General features: G+C 37.0%; 1 protein-coding gene across 2 annotated transcripts in view; it reads right to left on the bottom strand.

Moving 5' to 3' along the window:
* Positions 1 to 20,329, bottom strand: part of LOC117330357 (SRSF protein kinase 3-like) — an 80,647-nt gene that overhangs the window by 40,280 nt on the left and 20,038 nt on the right. The window contains exons 1-2 of one of the 2 annotated variants that reach the window (XM_033888578.1): positions 19,011 to 19,207; positions 5,015 to 5,118 (exon numbers count right to left, since the gene is read on the bottom strand). In XM_033888578.1, the coding sequence (XP_033744469.1) occupies positions 5,015 to 5,118; positions 19,011 to 19,015 (109 nt within the window). In that variant the 5' untranslated portion in view covers positions 19,016 to 19,207. Of the gene's footprint in view, positions 1 to 5,014; positions 5,119 to 19,010; positions 19,208 to 20,329 lie in introns of those variants that run through there. The other variant, XM_033888577.1, reaches the window with a different exon arrangement.

Genomic DNA, 20,329 nt, shown 5'->3' with positions numbered 1-20,329 from the left:
TGTCTGTCTATAAAGAACATGGTGCGACTGTTGTCTGTCTATGAAGTACATGGTGCGACTGTTGTCTGTCTATGAGGTACATGGTGTGACTGTTGTCTGTCTATGAGGTACATTGTAGTGACTGTTGTCTGTCTATGAAGTACATGGTAGTGACTGTTGTCTGTCTATGAAGTACATGGTGCGACTGTTGTCTGTCTATGAAGTACATGGTGCGACTGTTGTCTGTCTATGAAGTACATTGTGTAACTGTTGTCTGTCCATGAGGTACATGGTGTGACTGTTGTCTGTCTATGAAGTACATGGTGTGACTGTTGTCTGTCTATGAAGTACATGGTGTGACTGTTGTCTGTCTATGAGGTACATTGTAGTGACTGTTGTCTGTCTATGAAGTACATGGTGCGACTGTTGTCTGTCTATGAAGTACATGGTGCGACTGTTGTCTGTCTATAAAGAACATGGTTCGACTGTTGTCTGTCTATAAAGAACATGGTGCGACTGTTGTCTGTCTATGAAGTACATGGTGCGACTGTTGTCTGTCTATGAGGTACATGGTGTGACTGTTGTCTGTCTATGAGGTACATTGTAGTGACTGTTGTCTGTCTATGAAGTACATGGTAGTGACTGTTGTCTGTCTATGAAGTACATGGTGCGACTGTTGTCTGTCTATGAAGTACATGGTGCGACTGTTGTCTGTCTATGAAGTACATTGTGTAACTGTTGTCTGTCCATGAGGTACATGGTGTGACTGTTGTCTGTCTATGAAGTACATTGTAGTGACTGTTGTCTGTCTATGAAGTACATGGTGTAACTGTTGTCTGTCCATGAGGTACATGGTGCGACTGTTGTCTGTCTATGAAGTACATTGTGTAACTGTTGTCTGTCCATGAGGTACATTGTAGTGACTGTTGTCTGTCTATGAAGTACATGGTGCGACTGTTGTCTGTCTATGAAGTACATGGTGCGACTGTTGTCTGTCTATGAAGTACATTGTGTAACTGTTGTCTGTCCATGAGGTACATGGTGTGACTGTTGTCTGTCTATGAAGTACATTGTAGTGACTGTTGTCTGTCTATGAAGTACATGGTGTAACTGTTGTCTGTCCATGAGGTACATGGTGTGACTGTTGTCTGTCTATGAAGTACATTGTGTAACTGTTGTCTGTCCATGAGGTACATGGTGTGACTGTTGTCTGTCCATGAGGTACATGGTGTGACTGTTGTCTGTCTATGAAGTACATTGTGTAACTGTTGTCTGTCCATGAGGTACATGGTGTGACTGTTGTCTGTCTATGAAGTACATGGTGCGACTGTTGTCTGTCTATGAAGTACATTGTGTAACTGTTGTCTGTCTATGAAGCACATGGTGCGACTGTTGTCTGTCTATGAAGTACATTGTGTAACTGTTGTCTGTCCATGAGGTACATGGTGTGACTGTTGTCTGTCTATGAAGTACATTGTAGTGACTGTTGTCTGTCTATGAAGTACATGGTGCGACTGTTGTCTGTCTATGAAGTACATGGTGCGACTGTTGTCTGTCTATGAAGTACATGGTGTGACTGTTGTCTGTCTATGAAGTACATGGTGCGACTGTTGTCTGTCTATGAAGTACATGGTGTGACTGTTGCCTGTCTATGAAGTACATGGTAGTGACTGTTGTCTGTCTATGAAGTACATGGTGCGACTGTTGTCTGTCTATGAAGTACATGGTGTGACTGTTGCCTGTCTATGAAGTACATGGTAGTGAGTGTTGTCTGTCTATGAAGTACATGGTGCGACTGTTGTCTGTCTATGAAGTACATGGTAGTGACTGTTGTCTGTCTATGAAGTACATGGTGTGACTGTTGTCTGTCTATGAAGTACATGGTGCGACTTGCCTGTCTATGAAGTACATGGTAGTGACTGTTGTCTGTCTATGAAGTACATTGTAGTGACTGTTGTCTGTCTATGAAGTACATGGTGCGACTGTTGTCTGTCTATGAAGTACATGGTAGTGACTGTTGTCTGTCTATGAAGTACATGGTAGTGACAGTTGTCTGTCTATGAAGTACATGGTAGTGACTGTTGTCTGTCTATAAAGTACATGGTGCGACTGTTGTCTGTCTATGAAGTACATGGTGTGACTGTTGTCTGTCTATGAAGTACATGGTGCGACTGTTGTCTGTCTATGAAGCACATGGTGCGACTGTTGTCTGTCTATGAGGTACATGGTGCGACTGTTGTCTGTCTATGAGGTACATGGTGCAACTGTTGTCTGTCTATGAAGCACATGGTGCGACTGTTGTCTGTCTATGAAGTACATGGTAGTGACTGTTGTCTGTCTATAAAGTACATGGTAGTGAATGTTGTCTGTCTATGAAGCACATGGTGTGACTGTTGTCTGTCTATGAAGCACATGGTGTGACTGTTGTCTGTCTATGAAGTACATGGTGCGACTGTTGTCTGTCTATGAGGTACATGGTGCGACTGTTGTCTGTCTATGAGGTACATGGTGCAACTGTTGTCTGTCTATGAAGCACATGGTGCGACTGTTGTCTGTCTATGAAGTACATGGTGTGACTGTTGTCTGTCTATGAAGTACATGGTGCGACTGTTGTCTGTCTATGAAGTACATGGTGCGACTGTTGTCTGTCTATGAAGTACATGGTGTGACTGTTGTCTGTCTATGAAGCACATGGTGCGACTGTTGTCTGTCTATGAGGTACATGGTGCAACTGTTGTCTGTCTATGAAGTACATGGTGTGACTGTTGTCTGTCTATGAAGTACATGGTGTGACTGTTGTCTGTCTATGAAGTACATGGTGTGACTGTTGTCTGTCTATGAAGTACATGGTGTGACTGTTGTCTGTCTATGAAGTACATGGTGCGACTGTTGTCTGTCTATGAAGTACATGGTGCGACTGTTGTCTGTCTATGAAGCACATGGTGCGACTGTTGTCTGTCTATGAAGCACATGGTGCGACTGTTGTCTGTCTATGAGGTACATGGTGCGACTGTTGTCTGTCTATGAGGTACATGGTGCGACTGTTGTCTGTCTATGAAGCACATGGTGCGACTGTTGTCTGTCTATTAAGTACATGGTGCGACTGTTGTCTGTCTATGAAGTACATGGTGTGACTGTTGTCTGTCCATGAGGTACATGGTGCGACTGTTGTCTGTCTATTAAGTACATGGTGTGACTGTTGTCTGTCTATGAAGCACATGGTGCGACTGTTGTCTGTCTATGAAGCACATGGTGCGACTGTTGTCTGTCCATGAGGTACATGGTGCGACTGTTGTCTGTCTATGAAGCACATGGTGCGACTTTTGTCTGTCTATTAAGTACATGGTGCGACTGTTGTCTGTCTATGAAGTACATGGTGTGACTGTTGTCTGTCTATAAAGTACATGGTGCGACTGTTGTCTGTCTATAAAGTACATGGTGTGACTGTTGTCTGTCTATGAAGTACATGGTGCGACTGTTGTCTGTCTATGAAGTATATGGTAGTGACTTTTGTCTGTCTATGAAGCACATGGTGCGACTGTTGTCTGTCTATAAAGTACATGGTGTGACTGTTGTCTGTCTATGAGGTACATGGTGCGACTGTTGTCTGTCTATGAGGTACATCGTAGTGACTGTTGTCTGTCTATGAAGTACATGGTGTAACTTTAAATTACTCTACCTTATACATATTGTGCCTACTCTATCCAGAAGTACACAGTAATTAGCTAGGCTTCCATTATATACTGGTACAATGTTGGTGTACTTTGCATCCCAAAAGCACACATAGATCTACATGCTCATCATTTGTTCACGACTGCGGAGGTATAGTCCTAGGCTGTTTTAATTTAGATGGGTGATACATTCTAGCATTTACGGTACATATGTGATATCTGCAAATTTTAACTGATCAATACTTTTTGCATTTGAAGTGAGATTGCGAGAGAATTTTCAGTCTATACCTGAAGCATACAATGACCTCATCATATATCAATGAATCACTGACAATGCATTAAAAGGAATGTTAAGTTGTTTGGAGGAGTACGAAGCTAGTCAAATGTTCACGGATTGCCAATTTCTTTTCAATGACGAAATTGTATTATGGATTAAATGAATAAATTGAAATTCATCAATTTAACCTTTAATAAAATGTCCCTTCTTGTTCTCACTCAGATGTGTTTGTTTTTTGTAATTCATCTAAAATGACTTTAACCATTCTTCCCTAAACATTTTGCATTGGGATAGATAAGACCAATGATCCCACTAGCAATTAAAACATTCTCGATGGTCAATAGAAAGTGGAAAACCTCAGATCAAATAACCCATAAGCATTTCAAAACAGATTAAGCCTTCCAAATTTCTGACTTAATACCAATTTAATTGTGAACAAATACAAGGCCCCATCAACAGGTGCTCTCCAGAACAATCTCAGATAGATACCATTAACTTGTCCAGGTATTCTATATATCAAATTACAGCAATGACCAACAATGCAGTCAACAAGCTTGGGAGGATAATCATGTCACAATATTACATCAATACATAACATAGTTCATATGTTTCAAACCAAAGATTTGATCTCCGAAGTACAAACGATGAGTTACATCCAAAAACACATCTATAGTAACTAAGACAATTGAGCATTTTTGCAGTTCCACAGTTACAATACTAACCTATAAATGAGGCCTACTGAATATCATTTCATTTACATTTTATATATATTCTCCTGCATTTAATAGAAATGAATCAAGCAAATCTGGGGTCCAGACACCATTATAAGTGTAATACATCACAATTTTGGGAAAGAATCCAGATGAAAACCTCGGAAACATGCATACATGTGACTCATTGAATTTATAGAAACGGAATGTTTTTGAATATAAATGCACATAAATGCCTACCAAAAACCTATGCTTTTAACAATTTCATTATGTCCATGATATAAACAGTCTGAGCCTATAGCAACAGAAATGTGTCTGTGGATGTGGAGAGGTACATGTATACTTTCAGCTACCTGTTACACCTACATAGTACATACCCTTTGTGTAGTCAGCTGGGTCCTCCTGCTCATCATCATCGGACCCCAGGATCTCCTCCTCCTCTTCCTCGTACTCTGGGTCTGGCCGACTCTGGGGATCGGATCTGGGGACAGACACAATCACATCATCAATGTCATTCATTAGACGCCCCCTCCTCAGACAAAGCACATTGCGTTCAAACAAGCTCCTCAGCACTTTCATTGTACAGTACTTAGCCAGCTCCTGAGTATTTTACTATCCCCCAACTTTGGTGGGAATTTTCTACACCTTGAGTTACTGTCTAACCACTTCCTGCCCTGTGAACAGGATCTTTGCCGATTCTATTCCTGTTATACATACAGGAATCAATTAATCAATGAAATTTTTTGGCCCCTCAGTAAGATGCGGTCTTCCACCTATAGAACATTATCATTGGTGCCAGAGAAATATCAGTATCCTTGTGGCGAGCTCTTCTATCACCTGAGGTCAACAACACCACCAATACCTGGGTACAACTCTTGTGTGTTGCCTTCACTGCAGAGAGATTATTTTTGTCTATCAGAAGAGATATTTACAGTTTCTGGCCTCTGTATACACAAGAAATGCATTACACATAACACACATACAGTCCCACAAAGAGATTCCTATACACGTGCTTTCTCCAGGACTAAGATGGATGATGATGCTGTGCTTGTAGCCTTCAGTGATATTTTCAGTTCCAATCATATCTATTTTGCTAGCCAGTTGTACACATCTTCTGTCATGCCTGGCTGACATCAGACATATACAGGCTGAAGTGTGTGGCTGCAGGCACCAGTTTACACAATACACAGAATCACCCCCAAGGTGTTACTATTTCCCCATAAGTTTAGGTAAGTTTGGCCTTCACTAAAAGGTCACCACCAGTAGACAGGAATTGCCTCTGTATCTCACAACAGGACAGTCATCAATATTTCACACCAATATCTACTGCATCAAATGCAGGGCTGATGAACATGCATGAGCAGACAACACAGTGCACTAGTTTTTAAATTCCGGTACAATGATTGGTTATCTGTGAGAATTGATTAGATTTTTGCAAACTTTCACATCAGTTTCAACACATTTCCTAATTTTTATTTTCTCTTTTAATGACAACTGTAGCCATCAGTTATAATGAATTCTCTCCAAGATATTGTTAATTTTGAATTTAATGACAGCATTTAGTACTAATGGCGATAACATAGCTGTAATATTTTCCTAAATAAATTAACAAAGGTATCATAATGTGATTAAAATCTATCCCAAACCCAACAATTTCAATTACAATATATTCCCCTCGACAAATTGTGGAAATTTTATGTGATAGTATATATTGGTAAATAGTATTGATTCCTAAAAATAACAATTTAATTTTTGTAGACAGAAGTAATTACATTTCAATTCATGGCAATGGTCCATTTATCTTTCAATTATGTTATAGCCTTTGGATTAATATCCCTATATCAACTATCACAAGACAACTGTCCGATAGGAAGGATATGTATCTTGTAGGACAAGACATAATGCATGTATGTTACATTTAACTGTTTTTTTTAAATATATGTACACCAGAAGTATTTATGTCTGTTAACTTAAACATGTGAGAAAAATCATTATGACACTATCCTCATTTGAAATATCTGAAAACTATACATTAGGATATATGTACTGTTTACTCCTACTTGATGTATATATATATGCTACGTATATCACTATGAAAAACTTTTTAAATTCTAAAAAAAATTCTGTACATTTGGTGACAAAGTAACTGAATATACTGTGAATTTGAAGTGTATTATAGCTATGAAATCTTTATAGTTCTCCCTTTGGTTTTACCATACGTCCCAAGTATAACACTAATATGCCTATAGATCATGTACCATATGCCTAATTTCCTGACTGTATTATTTCAGAATGACCTTGACATTTTGTACTTTTTGCCAGATGGCCTATTTCATCGTTTGATGTTTATTTTCAGACAATCAGTTGATCAATTTTTAAATGTTGTCAGCAGTCAGTGATGGCAGAAGAAAGACTTATGCTGTATAAGACAACCATCAGTACCAAACACTGGAATTTTTCAACAGGTTTTTCAGTCAAAAGCTCACACTTTACAACAAATAACTACTAATGTTTCTTTTGAAATCTAATTATTTTGATGAAAAACACACATTAATTCTGGATATCTTAGCATTTGGAAGATAATATACATCTCAAAAGCTATAAATTTTAAATTTTCTTTTGAAGGAATGGCTGATATCATGTGTTTAATATCACAGACCTTGCTTCATCTTATATAACCGGCATGTTGTGATATTTTTAACTTCCATTCTATCTGCAAGTCAGGGTCAACACTTTTTATACACCAATGTTTAGTTACAAATTCATACCAAAAACCTAAATCCATATGTGGTGTCAAAATAAAGACCATAATTTCTTTATATGGTACAGCTGTTAATTAGGTTTTACTTTCAATTCACATGTGTGTCAATGTCAAAACCATCAAATTATACCCAAGTCGTTTTTACATGGAGTGTACCGGTAGCGCTAAAGAAAAATACCACAAATTTAGTTTAGGTACAAAACTATAAGCTTACATTACAGTAAATGTGTGGTTTAGTAGACCACGGCATCATGACACCAACATGATAGGGTATTCTAGGTTAGAACAATAGATTGAATATTGTCTTAATCAATTGTATAGACACCTCACTGTTACACCAACAGGCCCACACTAAAATACTTGATACACCCACAACACTACAATCAACAAACAATTTAGGCAACATAATTAGTTTGCTGATGAAAGTCTCCTAATTCAAATTGTATAATTTGTCCTTGTGAATATGGAGTATAACTTAACAAAGGCTCTTTAATACATGTTTCAATTGACCAAAAAAAACCATGACAAAGTGGATGATTTGAGACGGAGTCGGTGAACCTGATGACAATTACACATCTCTGACACCCCAACCTGGTGAAATGGCTGTAAGGTTTACACATAGTCCTCACTCTTCACCAATGTAAATCAGCTCAGTCAGCAGAAATCTGACCAAGACATGCATATGTTTGCCAATATAAACCAAACCAATGTAAACCTTCCGACACTTACTGCAGACATCTGAAATGCAACATAAACAAATTCACCAAGTAATAGACCCTTTCTTACATACAAATGTGTAATTTCAATGTGTCATCACCCATCTTTAAAAAACACCATCCATCAGGATGCAAAATCCATTTGATGTTTATCCTTTAAGAAAGTCCTGGTTTATATATAGTTATACAGTGTTGTCTGTATCTAAATAATACAACAAGACCACTCTGTATGTAAAATTCCCCGATACTGAAGAGTATTTGACACACAGCCAAAACATCATCTGACCAAAAGCATGATTGAGTGACAAAACATATAAAACAACAGTATACATTACCATTTATATGTAACAACGGTATACATTACCATTTATATGTAAATTGTTGATGTACATGTATAATATGATCAATAACTTGTCTATATGTTTGGAATGAAACTCACTGCAACAATATCACTGTAATTAAATGCAGACATAAAAACAGCATGTCTAAGTACATATAAGTATATATCTGTCTGTCTGAAAAAGTGCTGAATTGGTATTTTGTATTGCTATATATATATTTAAGCATTGAACGGCTTTCAGTTGGCATTCATATTGACTATGAATGCCAACTGAAAGCCGTTCAATGCTTATATTTACCATCTGCAATTTTTTATTTGTCGTGGGATTAAAAAAAATTTTTTTTTGAAATTTTCAAATTCAAATTTCAGTTGGCAGTTCATAAGCTGGTGAACTCGCAACTGAATTGGTAGGGTTATATATAGTGGCAGTGCCATACAATGGTAAATATATATATATATGGCAAAGTAGAAGCGGTAGGTTTAATGGCCAGATTGTCTCCACATTCACTGAATATATAATGGCTAAAATGATTATCTTAGGGCAAAATTAATTGCTGAAGTTTTTGAATATCGATAACACATGTACAGTATTGTCAAATAACTGAATTTCCATTAATCTCTTCTGTTTTCACAGATTTTAAATAAGTTGGGAAAGTTAACAAGATCAGTAAGTTGTTTAAACCTGTCAAATTATAAGTAATAGGTAAAATGCCATGACTTCGACATTAATGTATGATCTCCAAATACATATAGATGTGTTGAAAAAACATAAAATATGTCCCAAATTTACCAGGTAAACAGTAGTAGTATATAAAGCATCAGTGTAGTGATCATGAGGATATGAAACAGCATTTTTTCTTCGTGAGTCACAGTAACATACACACCGATTACAGCAGTAATGTGTGTGCTGTAGGTTGTATATTCTAAAAGATGTAACCATCAGGATAAACTCTGGTAAGACAATGACACAACTTTTTTGTTTGTTCAATTGTTTGTTGTAGTTTTTTTTTTTTATTTATTTTTTTTTTTTTTTATTTACCAATCATTCGTCTCAATGACTGTCCACTTGGATTCAGGCCTCAATATAAATAGTTCAGTTGGTTAGAGGGCTGGTCATGTAGCCTCAGGTGAAGGTCCGAGGTGTTTGGTTTGACGCACCCTATACCCATATCGGTTTGTGTTTCTAAGGAAGCTAAAGGAAGCTGAGGAAAAGGGCTGGTCTGTGCTGTTGGTCTGTGCTGTTGGTTTGTGCTGTCGTGGATGTTAATCAGTGAGGTTGTCACTAACTTCTACAAGATGACCCCACCTTAAAATTACCCTGGCTGTTCATGGGCAATAAACCCAGCAAACAAACAAACAAATCAATTTAGACATCCGAATTTGTTTTCCTGCTCAGTGTAGCATCCTTATAAATTTATCTCTTGTAGGCTGGACAACATTCTGAATCAACTCTCAATTGCTCTCATAGATCAGGGCACTTTTAAGAGGAATTGAACGAAATATAATTTCAACTGGTTGACGGTAGGAATAAGGATGTAATTATTTTCTCTTTGGTATACGTATGATCTACACCAACAGGTGTTGCTACTGGTATTTGCATGTGCAAATAGGCTTAGGTATAACTTATACGTGTCATTCAGGTGACACAGGTAACAAGCACAAGTGATTTTTTTTCTATTAATGAGTTTAACAGGTTATGTGAGGCACAAGAATGATGTGTGCGAATTGTGTATTCTTGTGTCATTACTTTTGATAATCATGATGTTTTCGAATAAACATATCAGTAAGTGCCTTTTTTACTGTGAAATACAGTTGTTGTATTTTTGTTGTTTATCCAATTGGATTATGTTGAAGAGAATTAAAGTTATTTTCTTATTTTTTAAAAGTTTGTTATTTGCTGATTACAAGCAGTGATGTACACTTTCAATGTACAATTCAGCAATTAAACTTTTAAAAAATGAAGAATTCACTGGAAAAAAATCATCCATCAAGAGTTAAGTAAGATTTTACTAAAATGGGTTTTTTAAAATTATTTTTTGCCATAACTATAAAGAAAACTACAATTTCAATTGTTGTTTTTCCATATATCAGCTAAAACAATATGAGCATGAATGAATAGCACTACTACATGAAAAACTTACGTACAGAGGTATTTCTAGTTCCTCCTTCACACAAGAGGAGCCCAGGCAGCACATTGTGTCAGTAGGCCAAACTTATCTGCCCTGAAAGAGTTTCAAGCAAGTATCCCAATCGTCCAATAAATTCATTGCCATTCAACGCTTTGGCTATTCCAGAATAAAGTTTCTTGAGCGTGAACCTTCGACCACCAAACTTGCCATTATGAGGTATATGTTGGTTACTAGAGATGGGAGGCTGATCTCCAGTAGAGTAATATACACACTGTACAGGAGATATTGACTAGTGTCAGAAGCTTAGACCATTTTTCTCAGTCACACCTCTCCATCTCAGACAGAAATATCTCCTGGAAAATGAATATTACTGTAGAGAAACAGATACATACAAGACTATCCCACAGATGCTAGTTAGTTCACAGAGCCCTCAATGATAGCTTGGCCAGAGGCCACAGGTTTTTTTTGTTTTTTTTCCACTTCCAGTAAACGTAGGTCTACATCCACAACACAATCACCATCTGATTCTTTATCCCTTGAATATGATGAACTTGTTAAAGCTCTAACATAAATCAGGACCTTTCTACTTGATACAGAATTTATATCACTTTATGTAAATTATAAAAATCCTTAGGGATCAGCTAGATCATACTCCCAGATCTCGTGTGTCGGAAAAAACTTCTGCCAAGTTTCATAACCTGTGTATCATTCTCTCAAACATCCCAACTTCCCTAGATTATCTCAAAAACTGCCTGCAACAGCATCTCTTGGAGAATCGCTCTCCTCACATACACAAAATAGCAGCATCTGACCCCCAGATACCCATAAATTACATTTAATATCATTTATTCCGACAAAATCTTTTGCAGACAGATACCAGACACGAGCCAAGCAGTTTAACAAGTCAGCAAGCAGTCCTACAATATAATCCCTTATGTTTTACAGAAAGAGTTTGTATAACAAGATGCCTATCAATGGGACAAGACATTTGTCTTCAATAATATCTAGATGGTACAATTTGGAGAACCCACAGACAAGCTCTAATCCGCACCAGTTTGGCTGTGTTTATGTTCGCCTTTCATAGAAAATCAATGTCCTAAGGAAAGAGTTAGGGACTTGTAACTTGAGATAATGTTGCTGGGGTGTTAGGGAAAGGCAATTACATTCATATTAAGTCAGATAGATGAAGTCAAACCAACAAGATATTTTGGGTAGCCAGAGATCTTGGCTGTTTTAGAACCATGTCTGTGCTGATCAATGAAGCTATAAACTATAGACTTGGTCAGACTTCCATCTTCTGGCAAGGTTACAAGATGCTGTTTTGCATTTAATAATCCATCTTATGATCATATCTACTCGAAAGCCAAGACCTTATAGTAATTAACTGGTGTACAAAGTATTTTCTGGCATGTCCCAAATCATGTTATTATATAACTCACACGATGGCATCTCCATCTTGCAATGCCTGCATATCAAGTTCTGAACTCAACTTGGTTACCCTCTTTAACTTCCGCAGAATTAATGTACTGCAATTAACACTCTATGAGGGCTCAAAACTAGTTCTTTTTACTGATATGTGCCAGATTGGCTTAACTGGTGAATAATTTCAATAAACAACTCTCGAAGAAATTTCTTTCAACTGATGTCCAGAATGTGACAGATACATACATGTACGGTCATGATCAGGTATGTATACATGCGTCATCGAATATCCATGTAGGCAGTTGCAGCTAGTGTTGTGAATCGGTTGAAATTTTCTGATCGATCATCACTTGCGTGTAACCAATCGATGATCGATTAAAATTGATTACTTTCCAAATGTACTTTTTTATATTCATGTCTCAATATTTTGTGAATTGCTTTCAACAACAATTTCAGTAACTAATAAACTGTTATACCTACATGTATACCCTCTTCCTGTGTGTTTGTTTATTACACAGAAAAAAATTAATCAAAATTGTCAATTTTTTTTCAATAATTTTATTCAACACAGAAAAAAACAACAAGAGGATTGTTCATAGGAGTATTAAGCTAACTGGAAATTTTGGCATATGGGCTGTAAAATGCTTTAATCCATTCGTTATCAAAAGTCTATTCTACTTTGAAAACAAAAGTAGAACTGTGACTAACCATTGAAGGAATACGACTTTCTGCACATTTTACAAATAGTTTTCGTCTCTATTTAACGAACCTTCTACTTCTGGTTTTCTTTAAAAACAAAAATGTTTCCATACAATAGACCCTGCCCGTTTACCAGGATGATCGTATACATTAAAGTTGCTTCTATGGTTAGTCGCTAATGATCTTACAAACGAAATCTTAGTCATCAGTACGTTTACATTCCTCCTAGTATTACAACAATGTACCAGTTATTGTGACGCGCTTGATTTTGTATGATACAAGCGTAACCATTTCCCGCAATCGTCTGTGTTGTAAACACTGTCAAGCTTAATTTTCCTATGTTTATCTGCAACCCGGCTAATATATTTTCATAAAACATGATGTAGGGCACTTCCGACGAAACTCGATTACAGAATTCTTACTTGATTAATTGATCAAATCTCAAACAAGTGATACTCGACGAACTCGATTAATCGGAACATCACTATACTAGTTGCAGACAAACAATACTGATCTCGAACTTAACATGAAAATGTCTCCATGATCATCTTCAACATCCAAGATCATAAATAACAGTAAACATCCAAGATCATAAAATAACAGTAAAGTAACAGTTCTCATGGTTTAACAATAAATCAATTTCTAAATACAGATGTTGCATTTTCATTTTCTCTATTTCAGCCGATTTGATCAATGAAGTGTGCAAAGGCAACAGACCAGTAATCTTATCAACAACTGCATAAGAAACTTACACTTTACTACAGCATAAAACTAGTGATGCAAGACTCATGCTTCAACCATGTGAATATCAGACGACAGATATGCAGGAAAGTAATGTTATATGAACATCTGTCTGGAAAGGTTGTATGTGTGGTGTGGGGAACACCAACTGGTGTATGTGTGGTATGGGGAACACCAACTGGTGTATGTGTGGTATGGGGAACACCAACTTGTGTATGTGTGGTGTGGGGAACACCAACTGGTGTATGTGTGGTGTGGGGAACACCAACTGGTGTATGTGTGGTATGGGGAACACCAACTGGTGTATGTGTGGTGTGGGGAACACCAACTGGTGTATGTGTGGTGTGGGGAACACCAACTTGTATATGTGTGGTGTGGGGAACACCAACTTGTGTATGTGTGATGTGGGGAACACCGACTGGTGTATGTGTGGTGTGGGGAGCACCAACTGGTGTATGTGTTGTGTGGGGAACACCAACTGGTGTATGTGTGATGTGGGGAACACCAACTTGTATATGTGTTGTGTGGGGAACACCAACTTGTATATGTGTGGTGTGGGGAACACCAACTTGTATATGTGTGGTGTGGGGAACACCAACTTGTATATGTGTGGTGTGGGGAACACAAACTGGTGTATGTGTGGTGTGGGGAACACCAACTTGTGTATGTGTGGTGTGGGGAACACCAACTGGTGTATGTGTGGTGTGGGGAACACCAACTTGTGTATGTGTGGTGTGGGGAACACCAACTGATTATGTGTGGTGTGGGGAACACCAACTTGTATATGTGTTGTGTGGGGAACACCAACTGATTATGTGTGGTGTGGGGAACACCAACTTGTATATGTGTTGTGTGGGGAACACCAACTTGTATATGTGTGGTGTGGGGAAGAGCAACTGGTGTATGTGTGATGTGCCTCAGGAACACCATCTTGTATATGTGTTGTGTGGGGAACACCAACTTGTATATGTGTTGTGTGGGGAACACCAACTTGTATATGTGTGGTGTGGGGAAGAGCAACTGGTGTATGTGTGATGTGCCTCAGGAACACCATCTTGTATATATATATGATGTTGGAAACATTTATACATTAGAAGTGTCGCGCTTCAACAGCCTTTAGGCTCCCTGCCAGCATTTCCTTAAACTTCACCCTTATACATATTTTAAGCTCAGTTTATCTATACCAGGGTTGCCTATCAGTCTGGAACTATCTTTCCTAACCTATATATTACAGCCATTACCCTAGTTTTAGTCATACAGCCTAAATTACTAACACATACTGTGGTGATGATTGTACAGGATCTATCACTCATCATTATCAGTCCAAAATACATACTGTATACCGACAAGTTTCTTTTTAATTCTTTTATTCTTTAAACAGGTCATACACAATTAAGACACTAACATTAATCTTTATCTGAACATCCATAGAAACTTCCCATTCAGGATTTACTGGTATGTTGTTATGTTTTATAATTGGAGATTTACAATATTTTTTGTCATTACTGAAAAACCAATTAAGGACCTATCTAGTATCTTAAAATTAAATTCAAACTTTGACTAAATTCCTGAATATTTATGTTAGTTTGTCATTTGCTGGAAAAGACATGTTTTCTTGCTCAGAGAAAGATGTACATGTGAACATCATGAAATGTGTAAATGAGCAACTGGGGCTTGTTTGTTTTTGTTTAACGTCCTATTAACAGCCAGGGTCATTTAAGGACGTGCCAGGTTTTGGAGGTGGAGGAAAGCCGGAGTACCCGGAGAAAAACCACCGGCCTACGGTCAGTACCTGGCAACTGCCCCACGTAGGTTTCGAACTCGCAACCCAGTGGTGGAGGGCTAGTGTTAAAGTGTCGGTACACCTCAACCACTCGGCCACCGCGGCCCCATCGCAACTGGGGCTCATATCACAATGAATGACAATAACATTAATATATTGTATTGTGGAAAAGTGTAACAAAGATGTGATTGGACTCTCAAAGGACTCCGTTATATATAAAATCTTTTATGAATCTTAAACTATATTTATTTCGTTATTTTTCTGTGACATCATCAACCTTCTTAAACCTTTTTTTATATACATGCCAATATGATGTTAGTAAAACAATTAGAATTATCTCCCTTTGTCCATGTAAGATGCGCACTCTTATATATATGATCATGTAAAGGATGGCTGACGCACATTGCCCTATAAATAGTCACCCAACACGATTCCAGTATCTGATCCCCCACCTTCAACTGATCTGTACATGTGACAGAAAGCTATCAAGGGAAATCACCATACCTCCTCCAACAATCGTCAATTGAATTTTTATTGACATAAAATCTCAGTCGAGACCCATTCCAAGGGTCAGACACCATGATGTTTGTCAGTGAGACCAGCCCACACAAACAAAATAATCCTTGGGGAATTTAAGTTTGAAACAGTAAAACTTAAAATAATTCTTCCATCAGCACAATCAAATTAATCTATGGTATTTTGGATTCAAAATCATTCTGAGAATGTCTTAATAGCGGAAACAGTTTCTGTGACATTTTTATGATAAAAGTGCCAGTATTGGGCAGTTAAAACTTTACAATACAAGAATAAATGATTAATAACTTAATAAATAACTGCTGCCTGAATGTTTAATGCCAAGTATTGTATTTCATATAATACTGATTAAATCATGTACAATTTATCAATTGAAACTGCACGGTGAAGAATTTCAAACTAAAGGACTGATTTGAGAATACCAAAGGGGACTGTATCACTGGGTTTTTTTTGTTTTGTTTTTTTTTCATTTTCTTAATTTCTGTGTAGAACTTTGCATCCACTCACATATATAATATACTGTCCCATTAGACTGTAAAGCCCAACCAATCACTTGATATATCAGTTTGTTATGTTCCTTTTTTGTTTGCTTTCTTTATCATCTATTTTTAATTTTATTTTAGCCATGAACATAAGCCATGAGCTCAAAAAGTCTGGCCTCATAAGTAAATCCTTAAAGCTAGAATTGGGGACATTTATAAATTCATTCAGTTTGAAAATCAGTTTGAAAACTATGTTCTTGGTAGCTAAAACCTTTCAATTCAGTTTGGGATACTTTTTTTTATTTATTAGGAGTATGTCATGTATTTTAATACAACTTCACGCGATGGCCGAGTGGTTGAGGTGTACCGACACTTTAACACTAGCCCTCCACCACTGGGTTGCGAGTTCGAAACCTACGTGGGGCAGTTGCCAGGTACTGACCGTAGATCGGTGGTTTTTCTCCGGGTATTCCGGCTTTCCTCCACCACCAAAACCTGGCACGTCCTTAAATGACCCTGGCTGTTAATAGGACGTTAAACAAAAACTAACTAACAAATAACTTCACAAAACATTTCATTGCAATTATCTGTCTTATTTACGACAATATGTCAAAAGTGTGCTCAGAGCTATTCAAATTGTAACAATGACTTCTAATCTATTTATTTAAGAATAAAAACATACCCCCGTGATCTCATCTTTGCCACTAATGTCTAACACTGAAGGTGACTTTGAGGCTTTCATGCAAAGTGCAGACAACCAAACGGCTTATACATGAATATATTTACTGCACTCCTCTCAAGATATCTTAAAGAAATTTAATGTTATAATTCAAAATCCATAAACTTGAATGGTTAACAATAAGCAAAAGTAAAATTGATAACATTAAGGAAATGTCAGAACATGACTTTTTGGGGGGCGGATGGGGAAACACAGGCACAGCTACCAGGAAGTGTACAAACTGTGAGGATTTTGTAGTACAATGCCTTGCAGTAAATTATTCAAACACTAGAAGCGATATGCTCAGCCTATAATGTGGAAATGCTTATGCTGAAATTTAAACTGTGCAATGTAGCTCAATTACAACCTATAATTACTTGCATGTGTATCTTGTGCTACACCACATTGCAACAAAATGAACACATTGTAATTATATCACATCATTGACAGTTACGGGTAAAAACTAACATTACTTATACTACATCTGGTTACAAAACTTACACATCCTTCTTATTTTCATTTAACTATAATTTTCTATTCACAGAGGACATTATTCTTTTCTATACATTCCTATTTTTCTTTTTCAAATGAATTTTTTTGAATAGTTATATTTCATGCCACAAACAAAAGCTGGCTTTATAGAGAAGTGATCGGATTAAAAAGCCTGAACGAACCTGTGTAGACATATTGATCGTGAAGGTATAAGTCACTTGTGTGTTATCATCATTATAAACCGAGGCCCGATGCTACAACTACACTAAATGTCCAGCATGTGAGACATCAATACTATCAGATAGGGAATCATCCTCTCTCCAAGCAGTAGAAAATCAATGTCTGGGGTATACAACTAGCCATATTGTACTTCACATATATTGTTCTCAAACACAAACATGCCTGGGGAAATTATTCATGCAGAGAATATCTTTTTCTATTTTTAAATGGTTATTTATTCATTAAATTGACATTATGCCCCTAGAAACATGTACTACAAAGTGACATTATTCTAAGAGGACAGAGAGCCAACTATTAGGACAAATTGTTGTAATTTAAAGCAATGGTTCACTCTGGTTTATAGTATTAAACGTAAATGATATATATATTGAAGAATTTATTCTGTTTTAACACAATAAAATTACATATAGTTACCGAAGCCCAACAATAAAATTACATATAGTTACTGAGAGACTAACAATAAAGTTACATATAGTTACAGAGAACCTAACAATAAATTACATATAGTTACTGAGAGACTAACAATAAAATTACATATAGTTACCGAGAGACTAACAATAAAATTACATATAGTTATATAATTACTGAGAGACTAACAATAAAATTACATATAGTTACCGAGAGACTAACAATAAAATTACATATAGTTACCGAGAACCTAACAATGAAATTACATATATAGTTACCGAGAACCTAACAATAAAATTACATATAGTTACCGAGAGACTAACAATAAAATTACATATAGTTACCGAGAGACTAACAATAAAATTACATATAGTTACTGAGAACCTAACAATAAAAACAGACCAGGTAATGTTCTGGGAGTTCTAAAGAGCCTGGGGATAATGAAAGATAAACATAGCTAATGATATGATCCTTCTGAATCTGAATTACATAGCCAGATGAGACAAAATGTGTATTACATAATATACCAGCACCACCAGGTATATCTTTTATCATATGTATACACAATGTCAGTTACAACAGTTTCAAACCTCAGCTCAATTATTTATCATTTAAAAGCATCCTGATTGCATAGCTGCCAGAGAACGTCATGGAAAAGTATATATTACAAACAGTGTTAAGTGTAAGTCTGACGCATCTTATGAAAACACATATTAGCCTGTCAGAGATAAGATCAAGGAAGGAGATTCAGTTTATGTATTTACCATACATGATAGACGAACAGAAACAGAGATAGAGAGCGAGAGACAGACAGACAGACAGACATCTGATGTCCAGTGCACGGAAGCTACTGTCTGTGGACACATCAGACAACACATGAAGGTTTCAAAAACATAGAAACAGCTTACCTCATGACCTCACCCAGACTAGACAACTCTTAAATCCAGTCTCCACGCACTCCTAACTACATGTAATCCATTCTCCCGTTTTTAACACTTGCATTTTAACACACCATCGTGGATATGCCTGGCAGGGGAAAAGCACATCTTTGGCGTGGAATCCTGGAGAGATGCCGGTGCAAAGTGCTAGACACAAACAAGTGGCCGTGTGAAGTTTTTGAAGCCAGCTGATTACATATACATGTATGTGATGCCTCAGACTGGGGTTTGACACTACAGTTAAATGACTTCCTCAACTGTTCTACTGTACGTTTTGGTCTAGGTCCCACTCACCATCCTAACTTCCCACTACTAAAGGAATTATAATCAGATTTGGAATCCGTGTTCTTATTGATTGTATCTTTGCATGCCTCCTCTGATATTTCTACTTTTTTCCATTACAAAATTCCAGAGTTCACTTACTGAGAAGGATAAATCTTTTGATATAAATCCATTCCACTTTTTTTTGTACAAAGACATCTACCCATCTTCCCTAACAAGCGTGTGCGCTGATGGTTTAGGTATTGGAATTCTCCACATAAACGAAGGGAGTAATTACTTTGCTTATAAATAACGATACACTGATGATTGGCTTGAGAGGGAGTCTACTCCTATGGGTATTATTTATACCATACAGCCCAACCAATAGCTTACTCTTAAATTACTCTTCAGAAAGAAACCATACAACACAGATTTATTGTCTACCAAATGTAAACTCCACAGAAATTCCATCTAAAACCAATTTGTTCTAATATAACAACACTCTGCAATAGTTACTCTACAAACATACTGTTTTTCAAATATATAATTATTCCTTTTTTCCTTCCTATAAATTCTATCCATTAGACATAAATGTGTGTATGCACACACACTGTACATACAGGATCTGAAGCACAGAATCAAATGTCCTAATGTTATATATATCTGTTCATCGGCCAAATGACCTATAAATTATCGAGTGACCTGATTCAGTCTGTGACTTGACACGGATTCATTATTAGATCTGGTATGATAAATACTATCTAATAACACATAAACACTATATTCAAACAAGATCAATGCCACACAAGAATGACCCTACTAATTGCCACTTGACTACTGATCAAGAACAAGACCAAAGCCACAACTGAATCTATTATAGGCTGCCACAACTGTATCTAACATAGCAACATATACTGCCACATTACTGGCCAAGAGAGAGGCCACAACGTTAACAGAACCTACCAAAATAGGCTGCCACAACTGTATCTAACATAGCAACATATACTGCCACATTACTGGCCAAGAGA

The sequence above is a fragment of the Pecten maximus genome, chromosome 7 (genome assembly GCF_902652985.1).
Source record: "Pecten maximus chromosome 7, xPecMax1.1, whole genome shotgun sequence".
Taxonomy (NCBI): domain Eukaryota; kingdom Metazoa; phylum Mollusca; class Bivalvia; order Pectinida; family Pectinidae; genus Pecten; species Pecten maximus.
Note: the sequence above shows the minus strand (reverse complement) of the source record. Positions and strands in the feature narration are given on the sequence as shown.